At 40.5% G+C, this 23,666-nt stretch overlaps 2 protein-coding genes across 2 annotated transcripts; one reads left to right on the top strand and one right to left on the bottom strand.

Moving 5' to 3' along the window:
* Window positions 1–3,020: 3,020 nt before the first annotated feature.
* Window positions 3,021–12,108, bottom strand: LOC135479578 (uncharacterized). The gene is made up of 8 exons (XM_064759464.1): window positions 11,977–12,108; window positions 8,928–9,064; window positions 8,132–8,350; window positions 7,544–7,891; window positions 6,243–6,363; window positions 4,471–4,514; window positions 3,842–3,980; window positions 3,021–3,203 (listed from the first exon to the last, which is right to left on the bottom strand). The coding sequence occupies exons 2-7, from the start codon at window positions 9,043–9,045 to the stop codon at window positions 3,868–3,870; spliced, it is 963 nt and encodes a 320-aa protein (XP_064615534.1). The 5' UTR covers window positions 9,046–9,064; window positions 11,977–12,108; the 3' UTR covers window positions 3,021–3,203; window positions 3,842–3,867.
* LOC135479368 (serine-aspartate repeat-containing protein F-like) lies at window positions 9,398–22,535 on the top strand. Its single transcript, XM_064759193.1, has 4 exons — window positions 9,398–9,635; window positions 19,067–20,029; window positions 20,989–21,462; window positions 21,967–22,535. The coding sequence occupies exons 1-4, from the start codon at window positions 9,398–9,400 to the stop codon at window positions 22,533–22,535; spliced, it is 2,244 nt and encodes a 747-aa protein (XP_064615263.1).
* Window positions 22,536–23,666: the final 1,131 nt, after the last annotated feature.

Genomic DNA, 23,666 nt, shown 5'->3' with positions numbered 1-23,666 from the left:
CAAAGAACAAAAGTCAGAGTACTGCACTATAATGATTAACTAAGAAAACGTCAAATACAAGTCCAATAAGATCACAGTCATCAGAAATTAAAACCAGCTCCATGAAAACCAACGGGTCACAAGTCAAGAGAGGTCACAGTCATCAGTACATAACATCAGCTCATGACAATCCCCAGTAGGTCACGTGTCAAGTGAGATCACAGTCATCAGAACATAACATCAGCTCATGACAATCCCCAGTAGGTCACGTGTGAAGTGAGATCACAGTCACCAGTAGATAACACCAGCTCATGCTAGTCAGCAGTAAGTCACGTGTGAAGTGAGATCACAGTCAGCAGTAGATAACTCCAGCTCATGACAGTCACCGGTAGGTCACAACTCAATGGAGAACGTAGTCATCACTAGATAACACACTGTTGCGGGGGTGGGGAGGGGGGATTGTGACCCAGCTGTTTGCATGTTAGTGCAGCGCATTGTCACAGAAGCCTCTCATCATTGTGATTGTTGGGAGTAAATTATAAAATATTAAATTTAAAAGCCTTAAATTATCAAATACTTTAGCTGAATTTCACATTACTAAAAAAGCCCGACAAATTGTTGTGGCTGTTAAAAGTAAGTAGTCATCTTTTTCTGCGAATTTGAACTAGCCGATAATGCATATTTTTGTTGTTTGTGCTTCTACAAAAATACCGATAAAGATAAAAAAGAATACTTGTTTTATGTGTTGATATGTAACATACTCTTCACTTTTGCATTTGTATATAAAATCTAATAGTAATATGTATGTCATATATAACTTTTAAACGACTGAAATTGGTTAAAATACCAAGTGCATTTCGTAAACAGTGTCTAAATTGATTGAACTGATAACATGAAACAAGTCATTAATTATTAGGAGGGGTAGAAAAAGATTCGAAGACAAAACTGATATTGAAGAAAATCATGTTTCAGATAAAATCAGACGAATGTATATGTAACCCACATATGTGGTTATCGTAGTATGTTACAAAAGTGGTTGTTTCAGGTAGATGCGGCGTTTTGCATTTCCCAAGCCGGAGACACAGGTTGTAGTATGGGGATAGGTAGATAGTACAACTCAGACAGAGGTCAGGGTTGAGTCGCTTAAGCCGGAGACAAAGGTTGTAGTATGGGGATAGGTAGATAGTACAACTCAGACAGAGGCCAGGGTTGAGTCACTCAAGCCGGAGACACAGGTTGAAGTATGGGGATAGGTAGATAGTACAACTCAGAAAGAGGTCAGGGTTGAGTCGCTTAAGCCGGAGACACTGGTTGTAGTATGGGGATAGGTAGATAGTACAACTCAGACAGAGGTCAGGGTTGAGTCGCTTAAGCCGGAGACAAAGGTTGTAGTATGGGGATAGGTAGATAGTACAACTCAGAGAGAGGCCAGGGTTGAGTCGCTTAAGCCGGAGACACTGGTTGTAGTATGGGGATAGGTAGATAGTATAACTCAAACAGAAGCCAGGGTTGAGTCACTTAAGATGGGGACACATGTTGTAGTATGGGTTCAGACAGATAGTAAATCTCAGACAGAGACCAGGGTTGAGTCACTTAAGACGGAGGCACAGGTTGTAGTATGGGTTTACATAGATAGTATAACTCAGAGAGAGGCCAGGGTTGAGTCACTTAAGACGGAGGCACAGGTTGTAGTATGGGTTTACATAGATAGTATAACTCAGAGAGAGACCAGGGTTGAGTCACTTAAGACGGAGACACAGGTTGTAGTATAGGTCTAGATAGATAGTATAACTCAGACAGAAGCCAGGGTTGAGTCACTTAAGACGGGAACACAGGTTGTAGTATGGGTTTAGATAGATAGTATAACTCAGAGAGAGACCAGGGTTGAGTCACTTAAGACGGAGACACAGGTTGTAGTATAGGTCTAGATAGATAGTATAACTCAGACAGAAGCCAGGGTTGAGTCACTTAAGACGGGAACACAGGTTGTAGTATGGGTTTAGATAGATAGTATAACTCAGAAAGAGGCCAGGGTTGAGTCGCTTAAGACGGGGACAAAGGTTGTAGTATGGGGATAGGTAGATAGTACAACTCAGACAGAGACCAGGGTTGAGTCACTTAAGACGGGAACACAGGTTGTAGTATGGGTTTAGATAGATAGTAAATCTCAGACAGAGACCAGGGTTGAGTCACTTAAGCCGGGGACACAGGTTGTAGTATGGGTTTACATAGATAGTATAACTCAGAGAGAGGCCAGGGTTGAGTAACTTAAGACGGAGACACAGGTTGTAGTATGGGTTTACATAGATAGTATAACTCAGAGAGAGTCCAGGGTTGAGTCACTTAAGACGGAGGCACAGGTTGTAGTATGGGTTTACATAGATAGTATAACTCAGAGAGAGGCCAGGGTTGAGTAACTTAAGACGGAGACACAGGTTGTAGTATGGGTTTACATAGATAGTATAACTCAGAGAGAGGCCAGGGTTGAGTCACTTAAGACGGAGGCACAGGTTGTAGTATGGGTTTACATAGATAGTATAACTCAGAGAGAGGCCAGGGTTGAGTCACTTAAGACGGAGACACAGGTTGTAGTATGAGTTTAGATAGATAGTAAATCTCAGACAGAGACCAGGGTTGAGTAACTTAAGACGGGGACACAGGTTGTAGTATGGGTTTAGATAGATAGTATAACTCAGAGAGAGGCCAGGGTTGAGTCGCTTAAGCCAGAGACACAGGTTGTAGTATGGGTTTAGATAGATAGTAAATCTCAGACAGAGACCAGGGTTGAGTCACTTAAGACGGAGACACAGGTTGTAGTATGGGCTTAGATAGATAGTATAACTCAGAAAGAGGCCAGGGTTGAGTCGCTTAAGCCAGAGACAAAGGTTGTAGTATGGGTTTAGATAGATAGTAAATCTCAGACAGAGACCAGGGTTGAGTCACTTAAGACGGGAACACAGGTTGTAGTATGGGTTTAGATAGATAGTATAACTCAGAAAGAGGCCAGGGTTGAGTCGCTTAAGACGGGGACAAAGGTTGTAGTATGGATTTAGATAGATAGTAAATCTCAGACAGAGACCAGGGTTGAGTCACTTAAGACGGAGACACAGGTTGTAGTATGAGTTTAGATAGATAGTAAATCTCAGACAGAGACCAGGGTTCAGTCAACACGGCCGTTAATTAGCTGGTGATGGCCACTTTCGTAACGAACGAGCCTTTAATATCTGAAAAAAGTTAACATAATCTCATCACAGTCATGCCAGCAAACATTACAACTTGCTAATAAAGAAGATTTGTTTTTTTTTATTTAACTCTCGTTTTGAGGTTTGAATTGTGTTATCTGTCGCATCACTAGATTTTGAATGTAAGAATGTTTTGCCACGATTCAATCACGAGTTCGTTGTCAGTGCAAAGAATTGCCAGGCCCTTTAGCTTGCCTTCGCCTAAACTGCTTGTCATAGGAGCACCATGCTTACACCAAGTTTTATTCTGTTATACTTGTCATTTGGAGGCCCGTGTACATGTGGGAACTTGTCCACTGTGAAGGCTTTTATGGCGGCAGTCAGTTAAATGGACTACGAAATTTTTGCGTTGGAAGAAGTCTTTGTCATTACAAGTAAATGCAGAAATGTTAAATTCTTCGGGTCCGGATACATTACCATTAGCACATGTATGATCAGTACTAAGCAAAGTGTCCAACCCACAGATGAGGCCATGAACCGATGAAACGAAATCCAAATTCCAAATGCTAAAGACGTTTCATTCATAAAATTAGTATCAAAATCACTGAATATTGTGTTGAGAAACGACGGTATAGAAATGGTGTGAACAGAGTGTAATATAAGCGTTTCATCATACATACCTGCACAGCCGGCCAGAAGTGTTTGATCAAGCGGATGCCACAGGGATTTTAGGCACCCGAACGCGCTTTCCATTTAAAGACATTTTGGGGGTTTTTCCTCCTACAATCTTCTCCGATGAGTGTTTTGTCTTACGGGAATCTGTAGGTTTTAAACAAATTACTGTTAAATACTTTTCATTTTTCCAATGTTCGGCTAAAAGACAGCTAAGCACTGGCCAAGTGACCATTGAAACTGGTCACGTGATGAATATCATATTACCATTCGTCTGGAGAATCTAAAGAAAATGGCTGCACCAGTACTTTGACTGGAAAATATGTGATCATTTCACGAGAAAGGGTACATCAAGTTCCATGTAAACATGAAATACTTCCAGCCGTGCGTGGGAAGGTCTGCCAGCAACCTGCGGATGGTCGTGGGTTTCCCCCGGGCTCTGCCCTGTTTCCACCCACCATAATGCTGGCCGCCGTCGTATAAGTGAAATATTCTTGAATACGGCGTAAAACAAATATATGAAATACGACAGACTAGAGCATGGAGTGTATGTATGTATGTATGTATGTATGTGAGGGGTTTTATGAAACACGACATACTAACGCATGAAAAGTATACATGTATTCTAGGAGTTTACCTGAAACCGACTTATATGGAGTAGGCTTTGGCTCTCGGAGCTTTCTGTAAAAGAAAAATGGCAGGAAGTCAGCATTCAGTACAAACGACAACTTACCAGAAGAAATACGAAAATGAAAATCGACCATTTAAACTATGCACTGTTTCGTTGAGGTGACAGTTAACGGCACCGGGCTGCTAAAAGATAACATCTCAAAATGATGCTGAAATAAATGTTATATCCCAAGAAAAGGTACACAATATTCATTATGTGTACAAGCATCGGTATTGGTATACACCCGGATTGTAGTCCAACCAATATGTATGTGAAGGAAGTTTTTTATATGAAGTATTTTCCCTGAGAAAGTACACACGATATTATGAAAAAGTTTTTTCTTTATTCATTTATTTGATTAGTGTTTTCGTACTTAATTCACTGATATATTCACAAATAAATACCTTATTTATATCCACAAAGAAATACCTGCTGCAAATGTTATATACATTCTGTCATTGACTGATAATCTGTGCGCATGTATGCGTGTGTGGATGTATGTAATGGAGAGTTGGGGGGGGGGGGGGGGTCCTCGTACTTAACAATTGTCATATGGCGACAGGGAGTCAATAGGTGTACGCACCTAAACTATGCCTTTATGTGGCAGGCCGACCTCATGTCGTCAGTGTTGCCGACACTGAAGTATCATGCCGAGGACACCAGACACCCTTACCGTCACATTATACTGACAACGGGCCAGTCCGCACTGTTTCATTACTCTCCATATAACCTCTCAGTGCTGAGCGCCAAACGAGTCAGCAGCAAGTACCGTTTTTAAAATGTTTAGTATGACTTGGCCCTGGTTTCTTCCCAGGCGTCGAGGCGGACGCTCTAACCACTAGGCTACCGAAGTAATCAGCTGGTGGGTATTCCTGAGGCCTGGTCCCATTCCATTGTTTTTGTGTGATCGTTTTTAATCGTGAAAAATTGAGGAAATAAGTTGCAGTTAACATCACTGCACTTTTGTTACCTAATTATTCTGTTTAAGTTGTGACGCGAAGAAAGCCTAAGTTGCTAAGTTACCTCTGTACACGAATTGTTTGTTACCGACGTGAGTGCACTGTTTTGGGGATGCCCATTGCGCAGGATGGTTTGTGTTCATCTGGGAAGAACCGTGGGAGTTTCTTCTTATCAGTTTTGCTTTGCACAAATTGCAAGTATACAATATTTCCTTATGTGACCACATTGCGGATAACAGTAACATCATTTCAAGGGTTGACACCAGAACTATGAAGTCGAAAATGTGTGAATATTCATGAATATTATTTGCCAAAAATGCATGTCCGTATGAGCCGCAGAATTTCATTCAGTGAGTTTCTTAACATTTTGAATTTTCAGCGATACCTGAGGGATTTTTCTAAAAGTTCTTTCGAAAGATGTTTGCAATGTATGTGGAGCCTAAAAATTTCACTACTGATGTGATGAATATCATATTATCATTCGTCTGGAGAATCTAAAGAAAATGGCAGGATGTACATACAGGAATTCATGTTGGGGGTAACTTCTCAAATTGTGTTTCTCAGTCTAGAACGAACCCCAGCTCGGCCGAAAGTAAAAAAGAATGTGCAGTTGCTTTAGCGTAATGGTTATTTTCTGATGTCTCTATGTAATATGTTTGGACCTTTTCTTGAGCGGATCGGTACAATCTGACAGAAGCGATCATAAAGTAAGAAAATCAGAAACATATGAGAAAGTTGACAATATTCTCAACGATTTGTGTGTGTTACTATAGCTCTTACTGTAAGGTTTCCACTCGGCTTTGCAAAAATTTATTTTGGTCCATTAGTCGTCTCAGTTCTTGTAATGACAGATCGTCGCTTTCTTTGGGAAGGAGGCTGGCATCGCCTTTACATGGAAGGTCTAAATGAAAGAGAAAATGGACGAAAATGCATTGACATGTTTGAGTGGCATTTAGAAGCTGGGAAGAATGTACATTCGGAAAGTGTTTCTCAAATACAACTTCTTGGTGTAACTACACGATGTTTCGATGAAGTTACTAACATCGTTATCAAGTGATGTTAGTAGTTAGCAGATGTAGTTACTAACATAGTTATCACTTGATAGCGATGTTAGTAACTACATCGAAATGTCATGTTAATAAACCCAAGAAGCCGTATATCTAAAAGAAAGGCTTTCCCAGTGAAAATACATTCCCCAATAAAACAGTGGTTTCCGGGTTCGTTTCCACAAGCAGATTGTAGTTGCCATTGATTATAGGCCCTACGTCTGAGTACACAATTGACTGTAAAATTAATAGATGCCACTTGCTTAAAGGAATTGTGAGTGGATTGTAATCGTGGGTCAAACAGAAATCGTACATAAAGATGGCCTGTGTACATTGACAATGTACTGGTCAATAACTTTTCGTGTCTTTCTTTTTCAAAAGGGCTCTACATCATAATGATTCAGTGTTGAACAACAACAACATGTATAAAAATGCTCGTAACATCTTTTTGAGACGAGGTGAAACATAATAAGGGAAGGTATAAGGAAATGGACAACACTGGACGGTATTCAGAGAAGTATGGCTGAATATATCCAGAAACCATAGTATGTAAGACAACAGAACAATGTGCACAGCATATCTAAATTGTGAACGTCAACAAAGAGTTTTGCATATACTCCCATGTTATATGGATAATGTTTTCACCGCCCTGTGAGCGAATATGCATGCTGGCGCGAGCAAGACTAGAATGGTACTAGATTTGACTTCTAACTATATTTACGTACTTTTCTAACGTCTTTCTAGCAACGCTGAAAACTGTTACTGTCTTCTCTTAACAAATTTACGTGTTAATTTTCTTTTTCAAATCTAGTCTGACTTTTTTCATAGAATCTGTTGAACATTGTTGTGGAAATTGGTCATTATGACCATTACCGTCAATTATTATGGATGTTCCAGGTCATAATCGTTGATGGTAATTGTCATAATAACCAAGTTTTACAACAATGCTCAACACTTTCTACCAACGATTGGCATACAAAAGCCTGTTACGACGACTAGATTTATTTAAGATTTCGCTTAGCTACATTTCCTTACGCATTTCATCACTCGTCAAGCAGTTTACAGAGGACTTCAGATTTTCTGGTTTATATTTGATGGATAACCCATCTGTTAGATCAATGTCCTCCCCATCTATTTTGCAGGTGTCGATTCCGCGTGACATCAACCAGTCACTGTTCAAAGGGATATATTTTCGCAACATTTCAGTGCTTATTTCGGGGATCATGAGAGTAATGTTGAAGCTGTCTGTAACCTCCACGCCTGCAACCACTACAAGGGATGAGGGAACTGTAAGCCATCTGGCGACGTTAGACTGTAACTCTTCAACTGTATTCCGGTTGAGTCTCCCTTTGACGTGAAACTTCACATATTTGCAACCCCTTGCTGCGTAAGAAAGCAATCACAGATATGTCATTCACTGAAACTGGACAAAACTTGAGGAGAGCCAAAGTTAACAATGGTAAAACGAATGTACAATAGCACGCCATTTTATGACAGAATTTTGACAATCTGAAAAGTTGTTACTGGGACTAACATGCATATATAATTCTGTATATAGGTTCTATTTTAGAACTGTTTTCAACAACTGACGTATGTTGTTTTTAAATAGCTGTGTATGTTTACCTGGTCTTGGATTAGGTGTATGCACGTAAAACACATCCTTCTGTTCTTCACCAAACTCTATCGCTCTTTGGAACAGATCTTTCCTATTAATGTGCCACAAAAGGCTCTGCAGAACCATGATACTATTGACGTTCACGTAACCATTTTCCATGATTATTTCAAACAGCCGCAGTGGAGTTGTTATGCCATCTAGAACACGTCGCCTCATACCACAGAATCCTGGAAGAATATTACACGCTCTTTCACACTTATACACACACAATTCTTGTTCAAGCTGGACAAAGCAATAGTTCGCAAAGTTATATGTAAAAATACTCTATACATTTTATGCCAACTGCATATTTCACTTCTCTGCCAGGGAGCTCCCGGTTTTCTCCCACAATAACGCTGGCCGCCCTCGTATAAGTGAAATATTCTTCAGTACGGGTTACTTTTTTTTATTTCCGGTGTCAAATAAATAAATAAACAAACAAACAAACAAACAAACAGAGAAACAAACAAACAAATACATAAATAAATAAAATCCCTAATTGTATTCCATTTATTATTTAACATATGCTGGGTATTTGCACAGATGCATGGTGGAGTGAATAAGTAAGATTATTGTCCCTGAAACTCAATTTTTGACGCTTGGATACGAATGTCTGTTTCGACACCTATATGTAGATTAATATACAAATGACTTCATGGCAGGAAAGGCGACCTCATAAAGCTTCTGTTAACTTAGTCATATAGCAGAGATCCAATAAGCTCATGAGAGTAGAAAACCAAGAACTCACGGCGGCATATATTTTACCTCTTATGAGAAACTTCATAACTTCCAAGTTATCATCTGTCATATCACTGGCGATTTGTACGATGAAAACTCTAAGCGCGTGATCACCCGGTGCGGGAGGAAGTGTTGGCACGGCCATTGTGAAGGTATGTGAATATCTGTGAAATAAATTGCCCATATTCCTAATGAGGTAACAAAAAACTTCTCCAGAAAGGGAACTGAAAATTCACCAACAAACAGACCTTCGGCTCAGTTTGAAAAACATGCGTAGTGACGTATTATACAAATAAAGATGAATTTTGAAAAGGTACGAGGAAAGTACAAAGTCTGAGGCGGGTAAAAGTCTCAACTCGCTGATAGTGTGTGATTACTTGAGGTACTTTCACAAACTTAGACGTTCTGCTCAGTCTGTTGATTTTCATGAAAAGCATTGTATTATTGGAAATTGTCTATTCATGCTCGTGTGATTCTTGAAATGCTCAGCTAGTGGCATGCAGCAAGTGGCAATAGTGTCAGAAGTGGGAATGGTGTCCGAAGTGACAATAGTGTCAGAATTGGGAATCGTGTCAGAAGTGGTAATGGTGTCAGAAGTGACAATAGTGTCAGAAGTGGAAATGGTGTCAGAAGAGGGGATGGTGTCAGAAGTGAGAATGGCGTCAAAAGTGAAACGTTTCAGAAGTGACAATGATATCGGAAGTGTCAAGGGTATCAGAAGTGAGAATGGTGCCAGTGAGAATCGTGCTAAAAGTTGGAATTGTGTGCTCTTTTCTAAGTGTAAAAGAATTTTTACCATGGAAATATACCAAATTAACGCCTAGAGAATGGGCTTGATTTGATTCTAACTTACTGTAATACATCTAGAAACGACTTGGGCTACGCCTATTTGTAAACGTTATGCAGAAAAACGGTAAATGAGCTTTCATAAAGACCAGACGTGATTTATATTGGTAGTACGCACACTGTATCTGTCATATTGATCTACTGATAACCAGTGATAAGTTTATCAGGCGATGACGAGCTGTATGCATAAAATAGTAAGACGAAAATGGATAACGTTAGTTTTAAGTTATCTTTCAGTATACATTGTATCGCTAATAATTCTCAAGAAATCGATCTCGCAACTCGCAACATGATGGATGATGTGACAGGCTATAGATAAGTAGTATGTATGCTTGAGGTTTTACGTCGTACTTAACAGTTTTTCAGCCGTATGACGACGAGGAGTTATTTAGGTTACACATGTGCAGTTCAGGCAACTGGGTCCAAAATTTGCTTCCGAACTGAAGAGTAAAGGAGCACTGATTGGGTATTACTGCCACACAGGGATTTTAGCTTGTTGACGCACTATAAATTTCTGCATTGTTAATTTGCATACGGTTTAAATATATCAGAATTCTACCAGGTTTGGATAGAACTGGAATCTTTTTTGGCTTTTTATGTTTCTCCCCCCTTTTCCTTCCTCCCCCACCATTTTGGAGTTCACCAAGGTAACAAAATGTTATGACTTCCAGGAACCACATCTCCAAAAATTGGTGGTCATGCTGGGTTGAATTGTTAATATGTTGTGAAGAAAGAAGCAAGCTGCACGTGGTAGCATAGCACTGTACCAAGCGAGAGTAAGGGGATATATACATGTAATCTTGAGGTTGAAGTTGACAAATTTACAACTAAAGAAAATCAATGCGCTAGTGTACCCTTATTGTGCTTGCTTGTGGCAGGGACAGTCAGTGCCACCTTAGTTTTGAAACCACTGAAGACACCAGACATTACCCCTCAATCAGTCACATTACGCTGACACTAAGCAAACCAGTCCTGTTTAATTACTTTAAGGTAAGGAGTTCATTATCAGGGTTATTTGAAGTGGCCAGTATATGATGTTTTGTCCTGCGTTCAAATTATGTAATCGCAAAAAACATTTCTGCATCACTCTGTCATGACAACAGATATTCGGGTAAAATTAACAGAAGAATTTTTTTCAGTTTATACATGTTCCACCATGGATATCAGACAAGTCTCGGGACGGGGATCACGGGTTTTTTTTTCAATAATTGTCTGACTGACGAACATGTTCTTGTCTTTTAATTTTTGCAGTCCGGAGCTGTGAGAACACAGACGAGCTGTGGAATTAACGACATAAACGGACAGGCTTACACTTGCATTTAATCGTCATATCGATCCGTTATTTTCACGTTAACGCTAAAAATTTATCTGGTGCCTTAGACTCAGAATAATCCGTCAGATTTAAAAGAAAATCTGTTGCCTGAGTAATGCTATAATGTATTCTGCAATTGCAGCAGATAAACTCTGTTAAATATAACACACATATTCTATTAATTCAACAAAAAGATTTTGTTAAACAAACAGAATATTATGTTCAATATGGCAGAAGTTTGTGTTATAATAACAGAATACGTTCTATCATCACTCAGACAACAGACTATTTGTTAAATTTAACGGATTATTTTTTGTGCATAAAGCGCCAGATATAAGGTTCAGCAAAACGTCATCTAATGTTCAGTGGACATTATCTGAGAGAACACGTCAAATAAGTCGCACTTTTTAATGCATAAGAAAAATTAGGGTACGCGAGGATTTCACAATTTGGGTAGACACGGTTTGGATTTCCTAAATAAATACATTAGAAAACTCAGAGGAAAATGCATGATATGTCAAAAGTAGGTTTGTAACAGTAGGCGTTTTCATCATCTCAAAAAGGTCATCAAGATGTATACATTTGACGGCATCATCTCAAAAAGGTCATCAAGGTGTTTACATTTGATGGCATCATCTCAAAAAGGTCATCAAGATGTTTAGAACTGACGGCGTCTCATCTCTAAACAGTACCGCAGAATTGGAGTTGCTACGGGACAGAATTTAAACAAATATTTTCCAAAATAAAACGGAGAAAGGAAAGAAAAGTACAACAAAGAAATAAACAAAGAAATTGTTTACAATGACATTAAATTTAGTCCTAAAAAACTCTTGAAAATTAACCTCTAAATTATATGATGAATTACACATGTTTTCTGGCAAACTGAAAATAGATATACAACAGTTGTAATTGACTTACCAGCAGACAGCCCCGATTAAAGGACTGTGACATCTGAGTGAAATCTGACTATACTCAGATTTAAATAATGCAACATCACATGACTGAGGGGCGTTGACGAATCACACGGCTGTAAAATGTCTGAATATTTTGTCCAGTCGTGATTTTCAGCCATTATGGGGACGACGTACCAACAGCCATTTATGAAAGGGGCGGAGTTTCTGGTCCTTTGATTGGATGAACAACCTCAAATATGTGCTGTCAGTCTTTCTGTTTACAAGCAACTGGAAGAGAAACGATTTAGATATCAACAAAATCACTTTTAAATCACTTACGTCATCTCTAAACTAAATGTGATAAACAATGCTACATAAAGTTCAGTTAGGATGATAACTGGCACTTGAGCGTTAAATATTATATGCTGTGTACCGCTCTTTTATGACTCTAATCTATAATAATGATGTGACATGTATAAAAATGTATACGTAGAAATGCATGTTAGGGGATTGACGTCGTACTTATCAATATGACTTGTCAGTTACTATCAATCCTTTTCATATGACGACGAGGAGCCACAAGGTTGTGTGTCCATACAAGTGTCCTCTTGTGACAGGACGAGTCCAAAGTGTGCCGCCACCGAATTTATTTATTTATTTATTTGCTTGGTGTTTTATGCCGTCCTCAAGAATATTTCACCTACACGACGGCAGCCAGCATTATGGTGTGAGGACACACCGGGCAGAGACATAGGGAAGTCCACGATCATCCACAGGTTGCTGTTGCCGCCATTGAAGACATTAGACATTACGCCTCACTCAGTCACATTATACTGACACCTGGCAAACCAGTCCTCTAACCTTCCTTTAACGTAAATAGAATAAATATCAGCCTTAGTTTTAGGGGCCTGTATATCATGTTTCGTCAATTAGACTATATGCCTAGTGTAAGAAAATCAAGATGTACAGCACATACTATATGTCTAGTGTAAGAAAATTAAGAGGTACAGCACAGACGATATGTCTAATGTAAGAAAATTAAGAGGTACAGCACAGACGATATGTCTAATGTAAGAAAATTAAGATGTACAGCACAGACGATATGTCTAGTGTAAGAAAATTAAGAGGTACAGCACAGACTATATGTCTAGTGTAAGAAAATTAAGAGGTACAGCACAGACGATATGTCTAATGTAAGAAAATTAAGAGGTACAGCACAGACTATATGTCTAGTGTAAGAAAATTAAGAGGTACAGCACAGACGATATGTCTAATGTAAGAAAATTAAGAGGTACAACACAGACTATATGTCTGGTGTAAGAAAATTAAGAGGTACAGCACAGAGAGTAATTTTGTTGACACCTGGTCACACTTAACCCTTGAAATACGGCTTCTTGTCAGTAAATAGAAGCAAATTACAAAATACACTCCTTAGCTCGTCCCCAACCTCACCCACTCCCAACCCTCCACTCACACCAGTAACATGGCTTAAGCAAAATTGCAGTGAGGTTAATTGCGACTTTTTAGACTTCACTGGTCTAAAAATTTTCAACTTACCCCCACGCCGTCTATTTATACCGTAGAGATATCTATGCTAAGATTAGATGAGACCGAAGTAGCCAAAGCCTCCCCTACAGTCATTCCAGTCACTGTAGACCTACTCCCCCTACGCAGTATTCACATGTTGTGATAATCGAAGTTAATCATACCAGCTTAATGCACACTGGAGGTCGTAGGCGTTGGCGGAAGAAACCCTAGAATTACGGCAAAGGCTTTATAAATATTCATATAGATGATTATACAGCTCGAATTCTTGTACTCTCAAAAAGATAATCTGTGAAATTTAACAGAGAATCTTTTATTTCTGATACTAGAATGTATTTAGTCTTATAAATATCATACACATATTTTATCAATTAAAAATAAAGACTACACTAAGACAAACACGTTGAGTAATGTTGAGTAGTATAACAGTATAATGTAATAATAACAGAACATAATTCTGGCATCACTCAGCCAACAGACTTTCTGTTTTCTGTTTCAATTTTCAGAATCGTGAGCTTTGGGAACATAAACGAACTTTGTTCAGGGAGTCTAGGGTTTAGTCGAATAACATTATAAGACACTAAACTCAGCCTGAAATCTAGCTTGCAAGTGGCACAGTTACGCAGTATACACAAGATTTACGGTAGTTTCTGAGAAACTCGATAAGTGCTCCTGCTTACCTGGGACATCGTTATACCCATTGACCCATTGAACTCAGCCACTCCAGGTGAACTCAGGTGAAAACGTACGAGCACGGGAGATGCGTCCTCGTGCAAAGTTCGTTATTGTACCGGTATGTACACTTATTAGACACCTTTATTTGTTAATACTGAGGAGTTGGTGCTGATAACCTTGTTCTATACATTACCACCTGTTTATATACTTCTCTTTTTGGTATACATGAAGTTTTGCTAAACATTTTCACCATATGTGAGAATTTTTTGAGATGTTGAACAATTAAAATAGGGTGAGACTTGACAAACTTTTGTCGTATTCTTCGGAGTTACTTCTTTTATTCATCTTTAGCAGCCTGGGTTTTCGGTAGCTTGCCATTCCAATCTCAGACGAGTATGTTCGTGTATATGAATAGCGTTTTTTTTCACCGAACTACTTTTATATGCAATGGTTGAAGAATTTCAACCTATCTATCAACTCAGCTATATGTATATCCTTATACTGACGCCTGAAGAGAAAGCCAATAAGAGTGAGTGAGTGAGCGCCTGGTGTTTAACGTCGTGCTCAATAATTTTTTCAGTCATATGGCGACGAAGGAATCCTTAGGGTGTATGTAATGTGCCTCCTTGCAGCAGGACGGATTTCCACCGCTCTTTTATCTAGTGCTGCTTCACTGAGACGACTTACCGAAGGCAAGTAAATCGCCCCGCTCGCGCCATTCTACTGATACGGGTCAACCAGTCGTTGCACTATCCCCTTTATGCTGAACGCCAAGGGAGGAAGTTACAACTCCCTCTTTTAAAGTCTTAGGTGTGACTTGAACCAGGATTGATCCAGGATCTAATACCACTAAGACGATAGATTGCTGTTTGTAATATCTGGGTGAGAATCACTTGTTCAGAACTCAGGATATAAATCACAGTCACTAGAGAGTTAATCCACAGGTAATCCATAGTTAATCCACAGGTTACCCACTTCAAAGTCAGTAGTTAGACTGTGTTGTTATATTCAATATCATGATGTACGTGTGACAGAATGAGTGTATGACATAGCCGGATCCTGGTCCATGGCTGACACATGGTTAGTTAGACTATGACCCAAGGCCGTGTTCGATACGCTTATGTATCTGTCTATAAATAAAGCTGAAATCATGTTTATGATATCAAATGTTACAAAGTTAATCTATGTAAGACATTATATGTATAACGCCCTGACAGAATCCCTTGCCACTAGGTAGGAAATCATTACACCTCGGTGAAGCAGAGAATTGTAATTTATTTTTACGCCAAAAAAATAAAACACAAGTGAAACTTACTTTCATATGAAGCACAGTTACCGAAGAGTGAGTGAATGCTTGGGGTTTAACGTCGTACTTAACAATATTTCAGTCATATGATGACGAAGGAGTCCCTAGAGTGTATGTAATGTGCCTCCTTGTTGCAGGAAGGATTTCCATCGCTCTTTTATCTAGTGCTGCATCACTGAGATTACCGAAGTCAAGTGATCCGCCACGACCAAGCCATTATACTGATACGGGTCAACCAGTCGTTGCTGTATCCCCTTCATGCTGAACGTCAGGCGAGGAAGTTACAAATTCCTCTTTTAAGGTCTTAGGGGTGACCCGACACAGAATTGATCCTGGATCTACCGCTCCTGAAGCGTACGCCCTACCAACTGAGTTAACGGGGCCTGTCAATTACCGAAGAACGTGTGTGTGAAAAATTAAAGTGATGCGATTTTTACTTTTTGCTGTATCAAAAGACAAAAGTAGGGTCAAACGCAGATGTTGCTATTTTAAGGCTTTTTCCTTATATAATAAAGAGTATAATTACGTGAACCAAAATAATTTCCGTATATTTGGAGTCTAGTTATTGAGTTGTAATCTATAACCAAGTTTCGTGTTGGGTCATTAAATCTTTTGTTTAAGAAAGAAAGAATTTGAAAGCTCAGAGAAACTCTCCATTCATTATAATATTCCATGGCTTCTAACGTTTGTCCGCATTAGTCCATTATTATTTTTTTATTTGATTGTTGTTTTACGCCGAACTCAAGAATATTTCACTTATATGACGGCGGTCAGCATTATCGTGGGAGGAAACCGGGCACAGCTCGGGGGAAACCCACGACCATCCGCAGGTTGCTGTCAGACCTTCCCACTGACGGCCGGAGAGGAAGCCAGCATGAGCTGGACTTGAACTCACAGCGACCGCATTGGTGAGAGGCGCCTGGGTCATTATGCATTGCTGGCGCACTAACCAACTGAGCCAAGGAGGCCCCCCAAAACAGACAAATAATACAACTGACAATAATATACAAAACAGTAAAACTAATTACAAAAATGTTCAGCCGATACCTAACGATGGAACATTCCGGCTTACAAAGGCGGGTCAGTCCACACCAATATAGGATCTACAGTCAATAGAAATTCTCCAATCGAAGGATGACAGTCCGATAAGTGACAAGAGCACGACACGCTGCCGATGGTTGGTTCACAACTGTCTTTGAAGGTCCAACTTCTCAGGGCGGACGGGTTGACAGTAACGTTGATGATGCCGATCTGGCGATGTATTTTTCACTCCTCGGAAATATAGACAAAGTCACTTTCTCGGTAAACTGGGATGAAGTGTACGTAATTGCACAAAAAAAACAATGAGCGATACAAGCTTCAAAATAACGTCTCAAAAAATAGCAAGTGGCGAAACACAAGCTCTCAAAGTGCTCTGTTCAGAAAATGGAGTACAAATGGCGAATGGTGCAAAAGCCGATATCTCCAAACCCAGTTAAATCCTTCAAAGTGGAAGGCAGTAAATATGACTGCTCTCAAGTTGACCTGAGTAAATGGCTGCTCTCACGTGAACTTGAGTAAATGACTGCGATCTTCACAACTCCGTATTTATAGACAAACATATTTATAGACAAACATAAAGACAATTATGGATGGTTTAATGGTAAACACCGATACATATTTCCAGTATGCATACCTTATTTACAATGACACAAAACTTGTAAACACCGAAGCCTCGAGAATGCTCGACTGAATTACAACGCAAGCTATAACGTACATAAAGGGGAAATTGTAGGTCGGACACTGACCCGTAAATATATAAAAAAAAATCCAATGTGCTTGTTACAAATATGCAGTACGCGTGTCCTGTCATGTGTGACGCGCGTGATGCCATTTGTAACGCATGTGGTGCCATTTGTAACTCATGCGGTGTCTTTTCTAACCCGAGTGACCGCATTTATAACGCTTGTAGCGCAGTTTCTAACGTTTGTAGGGCTATTTGTAACGCATATAGTGCCATTTCTAACACCTGTGGTGCCATTTCTAAGGCGTGTGGTGCCATGTCTAACGCATATGGTGCAATTTCGAACGCTCGTTGGGCAATTTTTAACGCATGTGGTGCCATTTCTAACGCGTGTGGTGCCATGTATAATGCAAGTGGATGCATTTCTAGGGCGTGTGGTGCCATTTCTAACCCGTGTGGCGCCATATCTAACGCGTGTTTTGCCATCTCTAACACGTGTCGTGCCATTTCTAACGCGTCTGGTGCTATTGGAGCAATCCCAATACTGACAGGAACCCCAACGCTGAGAGCAATCCAAAAACTGACAGCAATCCAAACACTGACAGCAGTCCGAACTCTGACAGCAATCCCAACACTGACAGCAATTCAAACACTGACAGCTATCCAAACACTGACGGCAATCCCAACACTGACAGCAATCCCAACACCGACAGCAATTCAAACACTGACAGCACAACAATCCAAACACTGACAGCAATCCAAACACTGACAGAAAACAAAACACTTACACTAATCCGAACACTGACCGCAATCCAAACACTCAAAACAATTCGAACACTGAGAGCACAGCAATCCGAATATAAGCGTCATGTCCGACATTCATATACCATTCATAGACCGTAAAAGGCGTTCCAAGTCGATAATCACAAGATCCATTCCAAAACAACGTTTAACACTAACTCCCAAAGACAAAGGTATGTAAGAAATTATACAAATAAGAAATAAATCCGGTAACGCACAAGAGAGAAGCGGTCATCAGTTTTCAATGATGCCGGGCAGACAATGGATATTCCAGGCATGAATTCCATATCAAAGTTCAAATTCGTAGTCCGTGAATGAGTTCCAGGTCAAATAGCAATTAAACAAGTATCTTAGTCGCGCTTTAAATGCAACTGTTCATAAAGGCATTATGCTGATGTAATGAGCATGGCTACATTTACCTGTCGAAGACCGACAGCAATCTGAACACTGACAGCAATCCAGACACTGACAGCAATCCCAACACTTACAACAATCCGAGCACTGACAGCAATCTGAACACTGACAGTAACCCTAACACCGACAATAACCTAAACACTGACAGCGATCTGAACACTGACAGTAATCTGAACACTGACAACCGTTCCAACACTGACAGCAATCTGAACACTGACAGTAACCCTAACACCAACAACAATCTGAACACTGACAGCGATCTGAACACCGACAATAATCCGAAAACTGACAACCATTCCAACACTGACAGCAATCTGAACACTGACAGTTATCTGGATAATGAAGGTGATCTTGACAATGACTGTCACAGGTACACAGACAGCATTTCGAACACTGACAGCAATCTGAACACTGACAGCAATATATACACTGACAGCAATCTGAACACTCACAGTAAACTGAACACTGGCAGTTATCTGGAAATGAATATAATCTTGACAATAACAGTAACCGGTACATAGACAGTATTCTGAACACCGACAACAATCTGAACACTGACAACATTCTCAACACTGACAACAGTCTCAACACTGACAGCAATCCGAACATTGACAGCAGTCCAAACATTGACAGCAATCCAACCATTGACAGCACAGCACGGCAATCCAAACACTGACAGTAATCCCAACACTGACAGCAATCCGAACACTGACAGCAATCCAAACACTGACAGTATTCCGAACACTGACAGCAATCGGAACACTGACAGCAATCGGAACACTGACAGCAATCCAAACACTGACGGCAATCCAATCATCGACAGCAATCCGAACACTGAGACCGATCTGAACACCTGCAGCAATCCAAACACTGACAGTAATCCAAACACGGACAGCAATTCGAACACTGACAGCAATCCAAACACTGACAGCAATCGGAACACTGACAGCAATCCAAACACTGACAGCAATTCAAACACTGGCAGTAATCCGAACACTGACAGCTATCTGAACACTGACATCAATCCGAAGTCTGACAGCACTCTAAACATTGACAGCAATCTGGATACTGGCAGCAATGTGAACATTGACAGCAATTTGAACACTGACAGCAATCCGTACGCTGACAGCAATCTGAGCACTGACAGCAATCTGAACACTGAGAGCAATCCGAACACTGACATCAGTCCGAACACCGACAATAATCTCAATACTGACAGTAATCCTAAGACCGACGGTAATCTGAACACTGACAGCAATCCGAACATTGACAGCAATTCAAACACTGACAGCAATCTGAACACTGACAGTAATCCGAACACTGACAGCGATCTGGATACTGACAGCAAATCGAACACTAACAGCACTCTGAACACTGACAGTAATCCAAACACTGACAACAATCTGGACACTGACAGCAACCCGAACATTGACAGCAATTCGAACACTGACAGCAATCTGAACACTGACAGCAATCTGAACACTGACAGTAATCCGAACACTAACAGCAATCTGGACACTGACAGCTATTCGAACACTGACAGCACTCTGGACACTGACAGTAATCCAAACACTGACAACAATCTGGACACTGACAGCAATCCGAACACCGACAGTAATCCGAACACTCACAGCAATCTGGACACTGACAGCAATCCGAACATTGACAGCAATTCGAACACTGACAGCAATCTGAACACTGACAGCAATCTGAACACTGACATTAATCCGAACACTGACAGCAATCTGGACACTGACAGCAATTCGAACACTGACAGCAATCTGAACACTGACAGTAATCCAAACACTGACAGCAATCTGAACACTGACAGTAATCCGAACACTGACAGCAATTCAAACACTGACAGCAATCTGAACACTGACAGCCATTCAAACACTGACAGCAATCTGAACACTGACATCAATCCGAAGTCTGACAGCACTCTGAACATTGACAGCAATCTGGATACTGGCAGCAATGTGAACATTGACAGTAATCCAAACACTGACAACAATCTGGACACTGACAGCAATCCGAACATTGACAGCAATTCGAACACTGACAGCAATCTGAACACTGACAGCAATCTGAACACTGACATTAATCCGAACACTGACAGCAATTTGGACACTGACAGCAATTCGAACACTGACAGCACTCTGAACACTGACAGTAATCCAAACACTGACAGCAATCTGAACACTGACAGTAATCCGAACACTGACAGCAATTCAAACACTGACAGCAATCTGAACACTGACAGTAATCCGAACACTGACAGCAATCTGAACACTGACAGTAATCCGAACACTAACAGCGATCCAAACACTGACAGCAATTCGAACACTGACAGCACTCTGAACACTGACAGTAATCCAAACACTGACAACAATCTGGACACTGACAGCAATCCGAACATTGACAGCAATTCGGACACTGACAGCAATCTGAACACTGACTGACATTAATCCGAATACTGACAGCAATCTGGACACTGACAGCAATTCGAACACTGACAGCACTCTGAACACTGACAGTAATCCAAACACTGACAACAATCTGGACACTGACAGCAATCCGAACACCGACAGCACTCAGAAAACTGAACACTGACAGTTATCTGGACAATGAAGGTAATCTTGAGAATGACAGTCACCGGTACACAGACAGTATTCTGAACACTGACAGTGATCCGAACACTGACAGAAATCTGGACGCTAACAGCAGTCCGAACATTGACAGCAATTCGAACATTGACAGCAATCTGAACACTGACAATAATCCGAACACTGACAGCAATGTGGACACTGACAGCAATGTGAGCACTAACAGCAATCCTGACCGTGACAGCCATTTGAACACTGAGAGCAATTTGAACACTGACAGCAACCTGAACACTGACAATAATCTGAACACTGACAGTTATCTGGACAATGAAAGTAATATTGACAATGACAGTCATCGGTACACAGACAGTATTCTGAACACTGACAGTAATCTTGAAACTGACAGTGTAATTTACACTGACACTCATATGGACACTGACGGTAATCTAGACACTGACAGTTATATGGGTACTGATAGTAACTTGGTCATAAATAATACCCTGCTCACTGACAGTACTCTGAACGCTGCCAGTAGGCTACTCTGGGGGCTAAAATGTTCTAGTTTCTTTAACGGCTTAATCCGTTTCCATTTTACGCAAGTTTTTCCACTGTGCTCAGGTTTTTCCACTGAAGTAGTCGAATCACTTTCTTAATCCCATTTTAGTGCATACGTAACGTGCATACGTAGTGCATACGTAGTGAAAATTTGTTGTCCACGGAATCAACTATTGCAGTGGTTTGGCACCAACACATTTCTGTAGAACAGCCCTGTCTGTCACGCTGGAGACGCGAGTATGAGTGAGTGAGTGCATGGGGTTTAACGTCGTACTTAACAATTTTTTTAGACATATGACGACGAAAGAATCCTTAGAGAGCATGCAGTGTGCCTCCTCGTTGCAGGACGGAATTCCACTGCTCTTTTATTTATCGCACAATAATCTGCAGAAGCCAGTATTGTCGACACTTACAAAAATCTGGACAGTGACAGTCATCTGGACATTGACAGTAATCTGGACGCTGAGAGTGATCTGGTCGGTGAACGCAATGTGGACACTGAAAGTGATCTGGACAGTGACAGTGATTTGGACAGTGACGGTGACCTGGACAGTGACAGTGATCTGGACAGTGACAGTGATCTGGACACTGAAAGTGACCTGGACAGTGACGGTGACCTGGACAGTGACGGTGACCTGGACAGTGACAGTGATCTGGACACTGAAAGTGACCTGGATAGTGACAGTGATCTGGGGAGTGACAGTGATTTGGACAGTGACAGTGATCTGGACAGTGACAGTGATCTGGATGCTGACAGTGAACTGGATGCTGACAGTGATCTGGACGCTGACAGTGATCTGGACAGTGACAGTGATCTGGACAGTGACAGTGATCTGGACGCTGACAGTGATCTAGACAGTGACAGTGATCTGGACACTGACAGTGATCTGGACACTGACAGTGATCTGGACACTGACAGTGATCTGGACGCTGACAGTGATCTGGACGCTGGACAGTAATGATGCTGTCAGTGCTCTTGGCACTGTTGGTTTTTGAAGAGTGTAACCGGTTACACTATGCACAAGTTTTTCGCTGATGTGACACTCATCACTTTCTTAATTCCATTTTAGTGCCTATTTAACCGAGTTCGAAATTGAATCATATGGAATCAGTTAATGGAGCTGTTGTTCTCCTGTATAGATCAGATAGATCTGTGTAAATTACCACCCTTACCCTGTGTGTGTACATGTGAATGGTGTCGAGGGCATACGTGTGTTCCTTTAGTTGGATCATGTGTATACCTCATGTGTATTTTAGTTTTTTATATCATGTATCGTCAATTAGACTATATGCCTAGTGTAAGAAAATTAGGATGTACAGCACAGACTATATGTCTAGTGTAAGAAAATGAAGAGGTACAGCACAGACTGTATGTCTAGTGTAAGAAAATTAAGAGATACAGCACAGAGAGTAATTTTGTTGACACCTGGTCACACTTAACCCTTGAAATACGGCTTCTTGTCAGTAAATAGAAGCAAATTACAAAATACACTCCTTAGCTCGTTCCCAACCTCACCCACCCCCAACCCTCCCCTCACACCAGTAACATGGCTTAAGCAAAATAGCAGTGAGGTTAATTGCGACTTTTTAGACTTCACTGGTCTAAAATTGTTCAATGGAGCCCGAGATGAACTTACCCCCACGCCGTCTATTTATACCGTAGAGATATCTATGTTAAGATCAGGTGAGACCGAAGTAGCCAAAGTCTCCAATGCAGTCATTCCAGTCACTGTAGACCTACTCCCCCTACGCAGTATTCACATGTTGTGATAATCGTACGTAAGTTAATCATACCAGCTTAAATCACACTGGGGGTCGTAGGCGTTAGCGGAAGAAACCCTAGAATTACGGCAAAGGCTTTATAAATATTCATATCGATGATTATACAGCTCGAATTCTTGTACTCTCAAAAAGATAACCTGTGAAATTTAACAGAGAATCTTTTATTTCTGATACTAGAATGTATTTAGTCTTATAAATATCATACACATATTTTATCAATTAAAAATAAAGACTACACTAAGACAAACACGTTGTAATGTTGAGTAGTATAACAGTATAATGTAATAATAACAGATCATAATTCTGGC

This window comes from Liolophura sinensis, chromosome 12 (assembly GCF_032854445.1).
Source record: "Liolophura sinensis isolate JHLJ2023 chromosome 12, CUHK_Ljap_v2, whole genome shotgun sequence".
NCBI classification, from domain to species: domain Eukaryota; kingdom Metazoa; phylum Mollusca; class Polyplacophora; order Chitonida; family Chitonidae; genus Liolophura; species Liolophura sinensis.
The sequence above is the reverse complement of the archived record's forward strand: the minus strand, read 5'-3'. Positions and strand labels throughout refer to the sequence as shown.